The sequence below is a fragment of the Vulpes lagopus genome, chromosome 10 (genome assembly GCF_018345385.1).
Source record: "Vulpes lagopus strain Blue_001 chromosome 10, ASM1834538v1, whole genome shotgun sequence".
In the NCBI taxonomy this organism is placed as follows: Eukaryota; Metazoa; Chordata; class Mammalia; order Carnivora; family Canidae; genus Vulpes; species Vulpes lagopus.
In genome coordinates this window covers 68,290,206-68,303,478 of record NC_054833.1, presented here as the reverse complement: position 1 = coordinate 68,303,478, position 13,273 = coordinate 68,290,206, and the positions used below count along the sequence as shown (strand labels likewise).

The following is a 13,273-nucleotide window of genomic DNA, read 5'->3' as shown; positions in this document are numbered from 1 at the left end:
CAATCTGCTCAGAGTACCCCGGAAAAGCTAGGGCAAGAAAACTCCGTCCTGGACCCCCTCAATGTGGGAAGGATCCCAAGAGGTCACCTTCACCCAACCACTCAGGGAGGAGCCTTCTCCAACGTGTGCTTTTCAATCCCACAAATCCGCACAATGCCCTGATGTCCTCACAAGGCCACAGAGGCCAGAACCAAAAATAAGTCATCACAGGAAGAAGTGCTTGGACCCACAATCACCACCACCACCCAGCACGGACTTTCTAAGAAAACTCGGATTGCACCTCCAGAATGTCAGGAAGCTAGGGAAAAGGATAAGGTCACTGAAGAAAGCTGGCCCAGCCAGGGTTTCACCTAGGCTTTGGGGTATGGGAGGTGTTGGGGGGGCAGCCTCCTTCTGCCTCCCCACCCTTTTGTTCTTAACTGTGTCACTCCAAGGGATCCTGGCAAAGACTGTGAGCTGACCCAGTTCGAGGCGCCGAGTACACTTCATCACCACGTTGCTCAGACACTGAGATTCTAAAGTTAGCCCTGGCCGACAGCACGATGCCCCCCCCCCCCCCACCAGGCCAGTGCCAGCAGCCCCACAGAGCGATGCGCTAGCCAGTACAGCTCTCCGTTCGGATAGGGATGGGGATGCAGGGGTGGTCAGGGCTGCTTCCAGCTGAAAACACATGTCTACTCCCTGGCTCAGAAAAGAGCACACACACACATACACACACACACACACACGGAACATCTGGCACTTGAGCCAACACAGAGATGCTAGACAAGCAAGCGAGGGTCCCCAGTGATGAGCAGCTGACTGTCCCCAGCCGTGGAGTTGAGACCAGACATGCCATTAATTCCGCAGAACCCAGCTCTGAGAGAGCATCTTGGGCAGGGACAGGGAGAGAGCCAGGGCCGGGGGAGGGCTATGGTGTCCTGGAGGACATTAGTCGTAAGAGACAAGCAGCTAGCTAGCCAGAGCTCTGTGCTCTCTTGGCTCTCATGCCCAGCCCACCAGCCAGCTCCGCTCAGTGAAAAACCCTGCTAATGCCACAGGCTATACCCACAAGCCCAGCTCAGGCTTCCCACAGAGGCAAGACGCACTCGTGGCAGAAGAGGATGTTTCCCAATCCGGAAACATTGCCTGGGAGCCCAGTGGGTGCCTGGCCATGCCCTGGGAGCCAGATTTCTAAGCCAGATGGGAGCGAGGGTCTCAGACAGTTTGGGTTCACACCCCGTCCCAATTCCCTAGCCTGTCTGAATGAGATACACACACACACACACACACACACACACACACACACACACACACAGAAGCACATGCATGCTCACATATACTCACATACTCTCACATGCATGGCCACTCACTTACATGCTCTCTCTCTCTCTCTCTCTCACTGCCGCCAGCCTGTAGCAGACAATCAGGGTTGCAAGCCAATGTTCAGAGTCCTCTTTCTGGGGCCCCAGGCCCACCAGTCCACCTTCTGTCCATACACATCCCCTTTGCTTTGGCCTTCTTGACTCTTGCCCCCCACCCTCCATGCCTGCTGCTCCTCTAGAAAGCCCAGCCTACCTCCTAGGCCCTGTGCAGCCTGTCTCCTGTCTCCTAGATGTGTTCTCTACTTGTAAGCTTTATTACTAATCACACCCTGACTTTTATTTTTTTTAAGATTTTATTTATTTATTCACGAGAGAGAGAGAGGCAGGCAGAGACACAGGCAGAGGGAGAAGCAGGCTCCACACAGGGAGCCTGATGTGGGACTTGATCCCAGGTCTCCAGGATCACGCCCTGGGCTGAAGGCAGCGCTAAATGGCTGAGCCTCCCAGGCTGCCCACACCCTTTTAGATTGCACTCATGATATCCTATCTTACGTTGGTGGCCCAAACACCAGTTCCAGGAGGGCAAGTGACATTCTATTCCCCTGGACCCCACAAAGGGCCATCCCTGGGCAGCCCCTGGTAAAGTGAGTGGGTCACAGTGTTTCAGAGCTCGATGGGACCTGAGCTGGGGGTCTTCACCTCAGAGATGGAGAAACCAAGGCCCAGAGAGGGTGTGAACACAGGGCATGGGACCTGAGCCATCCTCCCAGGTGTCAGGGTGGTTCCCTTGCTTCGGCCCAGCGGCATCTGCAGGGTCAGCTTCCTAGCACCCATAGGGGGTTCCTCTGGGGCACCTGAAATTAGCCAACAGTTGCTGGCTGAGGATCTGAAACCAGAAAATGGGACCACAGAGCAAATACAAAGGTGTCAGCCCACGGGCTCTTGGCTGTCCTTGCCTGACCCACAGCGCCATCTACTGTCCTGCCTTCCCAGCTCCCTCCAAAGCCCAGGGCCACTGGCCCAGGGGCCTCAGGCACTCAGCCAGCAAGACATCCCTAGGCTAAGAGACTATCCTACCCCTACCCCCAGCCAGGTGGTGATTTGCCCTACTTCCTAGAGACGAAGAGCTGCCTCTTCCCAAACTCACCACCCCCTAGGGAGGCTCTGTCTCTCTGCAGATAGGGTGACCAACCCAGGAAGGAGGGGCTCTGGGCGTGCAAGACATCAAGACTAACCCAGAAAGGGGATCCCTGGGTGGCTCAGGGGTTTGGCGCCTGCCTTCGGCTCAAGGCGTGATCCTGGAGACCGGGGATGGAGTCCCATGTTGGGCTCCCTGCATGGAGCCTGCTTCTCCCTCTGCCTGTGTCTCTGTCTCTCTGTCTCTCTCTGTCTCATGAATAAATAAATAAAATCTTAAAAAAAAAAAAAAAAAAAAAGACTAACCCAGAAAGCCCTGGCCAATAGGCAGGTTGGCCATCCTGCCACAGATGAGAGCTGCCCCAGATACAGGCTGTAGATCCCACACTTAGAGGAGTCTGAGACTGGGACCCAGGGGGGGACAGGTGGGCATGGAGGGTGGGGGTGGGGAGTGCTGCACACATGCCCTGGAAGGATGGGTGGTGGGTCTCAGGTGGAAGAAATCACGCAAGCAGGCAAGGGTGTGAGAGAACAGGCACTCCAGGGGGAGCAGAAGGCTGCGCCAGGCAGGGAAGAGCACAGAACTCAGAAGCACACTCTGGGCTGAAGAAACCCGCTGGGTTTAGCGCCGGCTTTTGGCCCAGGGCGCGATCCTGGAGTCCCGGGGTCGAGCCCCGCGTCGGGCTCCCATCCCGCGTTGGGCTGCCGGCATGGAGCCTGCTTCTCCCTCCTCCTGTGTCTCTGCCTCTCTATCATAAATAAATACATCTTTTAAAAAATAAAAATAAAATAAAATAAAATAAAATAAAATAAAATAAAATAAAATAAAATAAAATAAAATAAAATAAAAAGAAACCCGCTGGCTGGGATGGTTCCCACTGACACCTGCTGTCCTGGCCGGATCCCTTTTGCTCTCCCAAGGGGCCCACGTGGAAGATTAACGATATGGTCACTGTCCATAAAGCCATCCCGTTTAGCAGGGTGTCCAAACACACTGATAGTCTCCATCAGCTTTGACGTCCTGACCAGCAGTTTGCCTTCGATAATAGTTAAGACACGAAAGCCCGCCAACAATTTTCTTCTGTAAACAACGGGAAAGCTCAAGGCTACATCATAATAACCTGGCACTGGCTCGCTGTGTTCTGACACTGGAAGGAGTTCCCGGGGCTGAAATGGCGCAGGGCTGCGTCTATCTTATCTTTCCGGAGATGCCACGAATAACTGGGCTGGCCAGGCCTCACCTCCCCACAGCTCCTTTCCTTTGCAAAGTCAGAGCATGCACATGCCAATGTCACAGATGGAGGTGGGCTCCCTCCACCCATGCACCCCAGAATACTGGGGAAGAGGTCAGGTCAACTGTTGAGAACCCAGGAAATACTGGCTGCGGGTCCAACAACGCCAACAGCGCAGGGCAGGAGCACAGAGAGGGAGGCAGAAGCTCTGCCCTTCAGAACAGCACACAGTGCTGGGGGTACCGGGACGCAAGGCAGGGGCTGCTCCAGGTGTCTGGGAACACCCAGGCTAAGGGGAAGGCCAAGGGGCAGGCAGTGATGCCCAGGGGGAACACAGGACACATGCAGGGAGCACAAAGGACTGCCTCACTCAGATCAACCTGGGTGGCTATGCCCCTTGGGGATCATGGCAACATCTGGAAACATTTGAGACTGTCAGGACGCCTAGTGGGCAGAGGCAGGTCACCTGCTTAAACACCCTGCAGGATGGCCCAAAATGGCAACAGTGCCAATGTTGGTGACCTGGGCCTGGAGGGTAGGCTGGGAAGGGGATTTGTGAGAAGTAGGGGTGACTGCCTGAAAGAGGTGGCACAGGTACACAGGAAGCCCTTGGAGAGAGGATGAGTCACAGGGAAAGGTGGGGACCAGGACGTCTGGGCATGCAAGCAACAGAACGCCTGGCAGAGGGGCCTCAGGGACCCGGGAAAGGGCTCACACTTTCTGGTAGACGGTGTGGGGTGTCTTTTTAAGCAACTGAGGGTACACCGGGTCACTGAGCGCTTTGGCCCTGGCCCGTGTTCACAATGTATGACAGAGTGAAGTATGCAGAGTAGAAGGGTGGAGAGGCACAGAGGCCTTCCCCTTAGCCCGGGTGTTCCCAGACATTGGCATGTGCATGCTCTGACTTTGCAAAGGAAAGGAGCTGTGGGGAGGTGAGGCCTAGCCGGCCCAGTTATTCGTGGCATCTCCGGAAAGATAAGATAGACGCTTGTAAGCCTGGCTAGGAGGTTGCAGTGCACACCAGGTGAACAGGTGACCCCATATTGAGCAGGTGGACTGATGAGGAAGGGTCTGGCGGGGTGGGTGAGAGGGAGGAGTGAGGCTGGCCCCTCCCTCCTGGGTGTCTGGAAGGAAAGCAGAGCCCACACCCCTGTCTCAGCCAGGGTTCAAACAGCTAGCTCCCTTTTGGGCCTGACATACCCAGGTGGGGCCATAGCACAGACCCAAGGTGCTGGTACCCTGAGAAGATTCTGGGTCAAGGACTGAGACACAGACAAAGGGGAAAGCCCCAATTGATCCCCTTGTAGCACCTGACCTTTTCACCATTTTATTTACAAATTTATTTGTGATCTCTAAGCATGGAGACCACTGGCTCCTGGGGCTCACATAGTGCCTGGCACACAGTGGGTTCTCGATGAATATTTGTTCTTTTGTTTTCATTGAGAGTCTGAGCAGTGAGGAGATGGGACAGAGGGAGAGGGAGAGAGAATCTTAGGCAGGCTCCACATGGAACTCGACACGGGGCTCAATCTCACGATCCTGAGATCCCGATCTGAGCCAAAATCAAGAGTTGATGCCTAATCTACTGCACTACCCAGACACCCTCGATTATAACATTTGTTGAATGAACAAATGAATGAATGAGGAAAAGCTGTTTAAAAGGAGAAACACAGTGAGCCAGAAGAGCACATAAGGCAAGGAGAACAGGGTTACAAGAAACTGTGAAGGTCAGCAATGTTGGTTTGCCCCAAGATCCAACAAGAGGAGGACAGAAGGTGACAAAGAGCTCCTTGAGGCTTTGGGAGCAGGATTCTAACAGAGTGAAGGAGATAGAAACCGGCTGCGGGGATGGTCGGGGAGGGACGAAGAGAGAGATGGGACCAGGGGGAATGTAGGGAGGGGGTGCCAGGGTATCTCCATGCTGGCACTGACAGGTGGGTAGGCCCCTCCAGCCAAGAGCCACAGCCCCCAGGAGGCAGACAGTGGGCCTGGAGCAATCAGAAGGCACTGGTCCAAGGCCAGACTCAGCCTGGGCCTCTCTCCGTGGCCTCAGACATCACCATCAACCCCAGCCATTCTGCTCCCCTGAATTCCAGACTCGAAAGGCCTCCACTCGGGATCTCCCAGAAACAGAGAGATCAGAGGTCTCTTCCCACACAGCTCTCAGCCCCTATGTGGTCCCACATGGCCTCACCCCCTACAGTTCTGCACCCTGTCCCCACACATCCAACCAATGCTCTGACACCAGGTGGGTGTCCCACAATTCAATTCAATTCTGATACTATCTGCCCAACTCACAGAACTCAGGAAACCAGCTTATTTGCTTGATTATCAGCTTGTTATAAAGGATATTAAAGACTAGGAGTCATCACCCCGATGAAAAGATGAATAAGGTGAGGAACAGGGACGGGTGCCAAGTGCCCATGCTCTCTGGGCACGCCACTCTTACCCCATCTCCATGTGTTTACGAACCCAGAGCTCTCTGAACCCCATCTTTTTTTAAAGATATTTATTTATTTGAGAGAGAGAGAGCGCGCAAGCAGGCATAGGGGCAGAAGAAGAGGGAGAAAGAGATGCCCTGCTGAGCAGGGAGCCCAATGATGGGGGGCTCGATCCCAGGACCCTGAGATCATGACGTGAGCTGAAGGCAGAAGCCCAACCAACTGAGGTACCCAGGTACCCCATCTCCAAACCCCATCCTCTTGGGGTTTTACGGAGCCTGCATTACAGAGGTGACTGAATAAATCATTGGCCCTGGGCTACCGAACTCAACCTCCAGTTCCTCTTCCCTCCCCAACCACGTGGTTGGTTCCTCTGGCAACGTGCTCCTCCCTGTCCTTAGGTGGGGGAGGGGTCTATAGACACCACGTTAACATAACAAAAGACACCTTGAGCGCACTCAACAGCTAGGAAATTTCAAGGATTTACGGAGCTGTGTGCCAGACTGCAAGCAAATCCATATTGCTTATTGTAATTCACTCAGGTCCCAACTGGAGCTGGCCATGCCTCCTCTCTCTGGCGCTGCCGCACCAAACCATGGTACAGCCTGTTGACTCTTCCTGCTTTCAAACTGTGTGCAGAATCTGACCACCTCTCCCACAGCTGCTGGTGCCACCCTGGTCCAAGCCACCATTGGGCCTCCAGCACGGTGACAGCCTCCAGCCCCGCCCTCACCCCTCATCTGCTCTCAGCAGCCCACGCCAGCCTGGAAAACCCAAGTCAGATCAGGCCACTCATTCCCCAGCTCCCTGCTCAGGATCCGGCACACGTGCTCCCCACGGCCCACAAGGCCTGTACTGTGATGCCAGCCCTCTCTCTGACCCACCGCCCTCACCCTCCGTTCAGATTCCAGCCAGTGGCTGTTCCTTGAAATCACCCAGGACTTTTGTACTTGTTGTCTCCTCTTCCCCCAGACACCTGAGGGCTCCCTCCCCTGTGAGGGGCAGGTTTCCACTCAAAGGTCACCCTGCCCTGACCAGCTTCCCCCATCCCCTGCTTCACTTGGCCCCACCCCATCCTGCGTTTTGGCGGTATGTGTGTTTAACCACAGCGTCCCCCTCCTAGAATGTGGGCTCCTTTAGAACCAGGGCAGGGCGCCCCCCATGTCTGGCATGTGGTAGGCCATCAAGAAGTATCTGAAGACATGAGCGAACCCCTTCGGCCCAGTTTCCAAAGGGGATGATAACAGCCTTTGCTGTGATGATCGACTAAAATTCTGTATGAGACTCACTCAGCACAATGCCCAAGCGTGGCAAGTCCCACCAAGTATCAGCTGTCATGACGATTTAATCAGCTCATTAAGCACTTTTACAGGTGCCACCTTGCTTACTGCTCACGCGCTGGGATCTCCGTCCCCAGGCGCAAGAGCCCGGGTCCAGGCCCACCCAGACCGGTTTTTCCTGCCTCCCAGGGCCTTTCCGCTGTCTGGCCAGCAGCAGCCCACTAAACCACCCTAAAGGTCCTCATTCTGAAGCCACTGAAGAGCTCTTCCTCCCACTGATGACCACATACTGTTCCAGCAAATAACTTTTTCAGAAGCAAGGCAAATCAAACACTACGACGAGAGAAAAAAGCCTTATGACAAATGCACAGATTACAAGCTGCCCATCTCCCAAATCTTAAGCATCTTGACTACGGGCCCGTGGGCCACAGTGTGACTTCAAAATGAACCTACAAAAATACACAGTTGGAAGAACCGGCGGCAAATAGCGGGAGGGGCATTTGCATGAAGAAGTGTCCCTGGGACCCACTGTGCACTGGGCCAGCCAAGCCCCAGGCGCTGGGAGACCAGCCAGGCCCGCAGGGTGAGGACTGTGGACTGCGGAGAGCACTGCACGCTCCCAGCTGACTGCCAGCTCTTCTACAGACCGATAGCATCTCTGTGCCCTGCACCTGCTTCCTGCAGCTGCTTTAACCAATTCCGCAGACTGGGTGCTTTAGAGTAACAGGAATTTGTTCTCCCAGTTCTGAAGGCCAAAAGTCCAAAATCAGTGTCTCTGGGCCAAATCAAGGTGCTGGCAGGACCATGCTCCCCTACCCCCACCCCCACCCCCACGCCCTAGGGGAGAATCTGTCCCTCACTTCTTCCAGCTTCTGGTGGCCATGGCCTTCCTTGGCTGGCAGCCACATTACCCCAGTCTTCAAAGCCAGGGTCTTCTCATCTCCCTCTGCCTCCCTTTTATAAGGACACATGACTGCATGAAGGCACACTCCAATAATCCAGAACAACCTCCCCATCCTGAGATCCTTAAACCTGCAAAGCTCCCCTTTTTTGCCATATATGGTAACTTTCACAGTTTCCAAGGATTAGGACATGGACATACGTCTTTGGGGGCCATTTCTCCAGCCTGCCACGTACCCACCATACACACCGCCGTCTTGTGCCACAGGAGGAAGGGTGAAGGTGGGGACTGGAGATGGGGAGAAGGAATGAGGGTAGAAGTGGACAGGAAGATCAGGTACTGTGGAAGCCCAGCTCTTGCTCAGATGCCTGTGGCAGGTCAGGGTCAGCTCAGGGGATCCCGGGTGGCCTGTGGCAGGGGTCCCAGGAGGCCTAAAGGATGGTTTTAGACACAGCAAGCTCTGGCCCTTTGGCCCTCTGAGCTCCTCTTTCCCATTAGGCCCTCTAGCCGGAGGCCTGAACCGACCATCTCGGGGGTGGGTCCAGCCTATTCAGGACAGGAGGGACAGCACATGGGGAAGGCGGCCTCTTTGAGAGGGGCAGCCCCATCCCGCACCCCCACTCCCACCCACCCCCGATCTCCCCAGACAGAGAAAAGACCTAACTCATAAAGCAGATGAAAAACATGTCCCGTTCTGCCTCTGGGACCAAGTGGTCACTCGAAATGAAAACAGTCTGGAACAGTATGTTGCTAATGCTGAGCTTTGCCTCATTCTTTAGGCTACCCTCAAGGGTGATCATAGGACGTTCGTGGCTCTGCATCAGCAAACCCAGGCACAGGCACAGGGCAGGAGCCTCACCACTGCCACCCCATCCCATCCCTCCAGAAAACCCAAGAGCTTCCCCCATATCCTGCGGGGGGAGGAGGCATCACAGAGAAGCTTGTAGCAGGAGTGACTGTCTGCCATTCCCACACCTTCTTCCAAGGACTCGGAGCTCCTTTCCCACACAGCCTGGTCCCCTGGACCCACAGAAGAGCTGGGTGCTCCTCTTTTTCCTTCTATGTTCACTTCTTTTTTTTTAAGATTTTATTTATTATTTGACAGAGAGTAAGAGAGCACAAACAGGGGGTGTGGCAGAGGTAGAGGGAGAAGCAGACTCCTCTCTGAGCAGGGAGCCAAACACGGGGCTCCATCCCAGGACCCTGAGATCATGACCTGAGCTGAAGGCAGACACTTCACAGACTGAGCCACCCAGGCAGCCCCTGTGTTCATTTCTTGCCCTCTCATTCTTGCTCCCCAGCACACTCAGTCCAATGGCGTGCCAATCATTTTGCAGGGAGGCCCGTTCAGGAAAAATGATCATGTTTCTGGAGCACATGTGAGGAGGTGGAGATTCACAAGAAAGCAGCTTTACTGTGCAGCATGGCAGAGAAGGAACAGAGCCCCTATGCCGAGGCCATCTACGGCACCCACTGGAAAACTGAAATCCTAGGGCACTAGGATGAAATCCCCACTGTCACTGCCAGGATACTGCAGGATCCCCAGAATGAGGGGCTTCCCTGGTCAGCATCCCCTAACTGGGTTCTGACCTTGACAGGGGAAACAGAAAGGATGATTCCACACTGGCCAGAGACAGACACAGGGAGGGAAGAGCCATCTGTCTGTCTGTCCCCGCAGCCAATCCAGACAACGCTGGTGCGAGGGCACTTACCACATTCCAGAAGAGTGGATTGAAAGCGATGGTAAGGATGGCAGCCACAAAGCAGGGATCTGAGGGGTCCACGTAGCCCAGCAGCCAGGTCATAACGCAGAGGTCTGCCTGCAGGGACAGAGACGGCATCAGCGGGAGAACCGCCCAGTCCCCGACAGCCCGGCCCCACAAGCTGAACATGGAGTGGCAAGCCCCCGGAGCTCAGAAACAAAGTTGCCCTCTGGGAACACTCTGGGAGGCTCGGGCACAAGCAAGTCCAGCAAAGGTTACTACAGTGTAATCATAAAACTGAAGATAAAAAGCTGAAACCCAACCACCCGCATCGTGCCCAGTCAGAGGGTGGCCCGGCTGGCAGCAGAAGAGCAGCAAGTAGGGACACTAGACAAGGAAATCACTGGTGCCAAGGATGAGTGGCCAGCACCCTGAAGGGGAAGTGACCACACCAGGACAAAGGTCTGGGTCACCGTCACCAGGTGCCATGCCTGAGACCATGCATTGCAGAGGGCTTCAGAGGCCCCAGAGCAAACCCAAGGGGCTGGCATTCATGGTAAGGAACACACAGCCTCCCTAGTAATCAGGTAAATGCAAATTAAAACAACAGTAATGTGCCTCCTTCTCACCAGCCCTACCGAGGGACAGCCTTGAGTGCTGGGGAGGGTGTGAACTGAAAGGCGTGCTCCTACTTGTCAGCAATTTCACTTCTGATCGCCTGTCCTGGAGAAACTCATGCGAGCGTGCAAAGCGCGTGTACAGGCAATGAAAAAGATGAGCGACTTAGCTGTCCATCTATGGAAGAATGGATACAGAGAATAGGGCCCATTCCTAAAGCAGCTAAGCTACAGAATTTAAACAAACTAGCCATATGTCAACCTGGAATATTCTTTTAAAAATGTCAACTGAACAGAGCAAGCTGTAGAATTCCCACAGCATATCTATGTGTATATATATGTATACATAAATATACATACATATACACATTTATATAAAATAACACACAACACATTGTACTAAATGTTCTTTCTGTGTGTATGCACACGACATACCAGCTTCATGCCACGTGGGGCATCTCCAGCAGGTTTCCTGCCCTCTGCAGTCCACACTTGGGCTGGATCACTCCCTGTGGTGGGGGCGTCCCCTGCACCATAGAGTGTTCAGCGACACCCCTGGCCACCACCCACTCAATGCCAGTGGCACCAAAAATGTCTCCACACATGGCCCCAGCGTCCCTCAGGAGCAGAATTGAGACACCCTGCCTGTAGGGACGGTGGGAAGACTCTGGAAAGTCACTGATGTTCAGTGTGGCCCAGCATGTCCTTCGAAGATGTGGCCCAGCATGTCCTTCGCGTGTGTGGGCCTCCTGTCCCAAGTCTAGGGCAAACTTCGCCTCTTAGACACCAAGGGCAGAGCTAAGAATGAATGAGCCAAAAAAGGCACCACTATGTGAACATGTGGATGACATGGCTGAGGGACAAAGTGGCCATGGGAGCCCACAAGCGCATTATTAATAAACAAATGACAAAGGAGGACTCACTGAGCAAACAGAGAAGAGTGACATTAGAAGCACAGCTTTGCTCCACACTGATCACAGGCTCTGGGCACCCTGTGGGCACTACCGACACCCACCAGGCAGGCAACCCCGCACCCTGTCCTCCAGCCTTCTTCTCTTCTGGTCCCAGGTCAGACTCCCCCACCCACCCAGGCCCCCAGTATCATGCAGAGCAGCAGAGGTTCAGTGGCCCTCGGGGTGGACACCTTGCAAGGCATGAGGTCATGACAGGAAATTCCAAGTTGCCCTGGAGAGCACACCAGGAGAGGTGAGGCCACTCATGAAGGACCAAATGGCTGAATAGGCCTCAAAACAGGCTGTCCACCCTGGAGGAAGACAGGCACACCTCAGTCCCAGAACTGAACCTGAGGGCATTCAATCTTCTGTTGAAAAGAAACATTTATTAAGCACCCGACTGCAAGGCCCATCGAGAGGCTGCAATGGGGCTGACTGGTGGAGCAGGAGCCCTGAGGAGGGATGGAAAGAGAGCTGGGCTGGGGAGCAGCCATCAGAGTGGGGCTCTGGTCCTGCTCGGCCACTTACAGAGCAGGACCTGCCTCATTGCCCCTTCTCCCTGAAGGTCCCCATCTCAACCCTCAATGCCCAGCCAAAGCTTGCCTGCCATTGGCCCTTGTCCTCTTTCATCCATGAATCCAATCTGTTTATTGATCCCATTGTTCCCACTGCCCTCAGCCAGCTTCCCATGCCTCACTTCCTGCCATGCTCTGGACCCCAGGCCTCCTCACCTGCACTGAGCTCACCCATCCCAGCGCTCACTGACAAGTGATAAATTCATTGCATCCACTGGATCCACCATCACCTGCCATCCTTCCTGCCCCATCTGTCACTCACACCAAACATCATGCTCTAGACCCTCTTACAATGGGTCTGCACGTTTCTGAAATACTCTTTATCACTCTACACCTCTAGGCGAACTCCTATTCACCCCTCAAGACCCAGTGGGAGCATCTCTTCTACCTTCACCAGTGGCACTCTTTTGTGTCTTTAGTGTACACCCTGTTATGATTATTTGGTTACAGTGCCTATCTCATAATCATCCCTCCAGGCTAGAGGCTACTATTTCCTCCATTTCTGTGTCTTCCACCTGGTACAAAGAGTAAATATTTGCAGAATGAACAGCAACTCTTGTTTCATCATCAGTAAAAAGTAGGGGCTAAAGGTACATCTCTGAAGAGCCCTCCAGCTCAGCTGCCTGTGCTCCTGGGACTCTGATCCCCTCCCTTCTGGCTTCAAATTGGAGGCAGAAAATTGCCCATGTGGTCGCAGTAGAGATTCTGCAGGTGGACAGCTGGCAGTGGCCAGCTGATCCCTCTACTTATGAGGCTACAGATTCACCAGGTGCCCAGGCACTGTGCTTCATAAATATTTTTTTAAGATTTTTTAAATTTTTATTTATTCATGAGAGACACAGAGAGAGAGGCAGAGTCATAGGCAGAGGGAGAAGCAGGCTCTCTGAGGGGAGCTTGATGCAGAACTCGATTCCAGGACACTGGGATCAACCTGAGCCAAAGGCAGACGCTCAACCACTGAGCCACCCAAGTGCCCACCCCTTCATAAATATTTTTATGGCACCTTTTAGGCTGTGTAATCAACTAGTGTTCACCAGCACTGCCAGGAGGTGGGATGGCCAGACAAGGGATGGGACAGGGCTTTCTCAGGTTCTTAGAAACCCTGGGGATAGGATCTCTTCAGGGCAGGT

The 13,273-nt window shown here is 54.1% G+C and overlaps 1 protein-coding gene across 4 annotated transcripts in view; it reads right to left on the bottom strand.

Moving 5' to 3' along the window:
- The window catches only part of PEMT (phosphatidylethanolamine N-methyltransferase), a 92,971-nt gene that overhangs the window by 65,581 nt on the left and 14,117 nt on the right, over positions 1-13,273 (bottom strand). For all 4 annotated transcript variants that reach the window (XM_041772448.1, XM_041772447.1, XM_041772445.1 and 1 more), the window contains one exon: positions 10,008-10,115. In XM_041772448.1, the coding sequence (XP_041628382.1) occupies positions 10,008-10,100 (93 nt within the window). In that variant the 5' untranslated portion in view covers positions 10,101-10,115. The remainder of the gene's footprint in view (positions 1-10,007; positions 10,116-13,273) is intronic.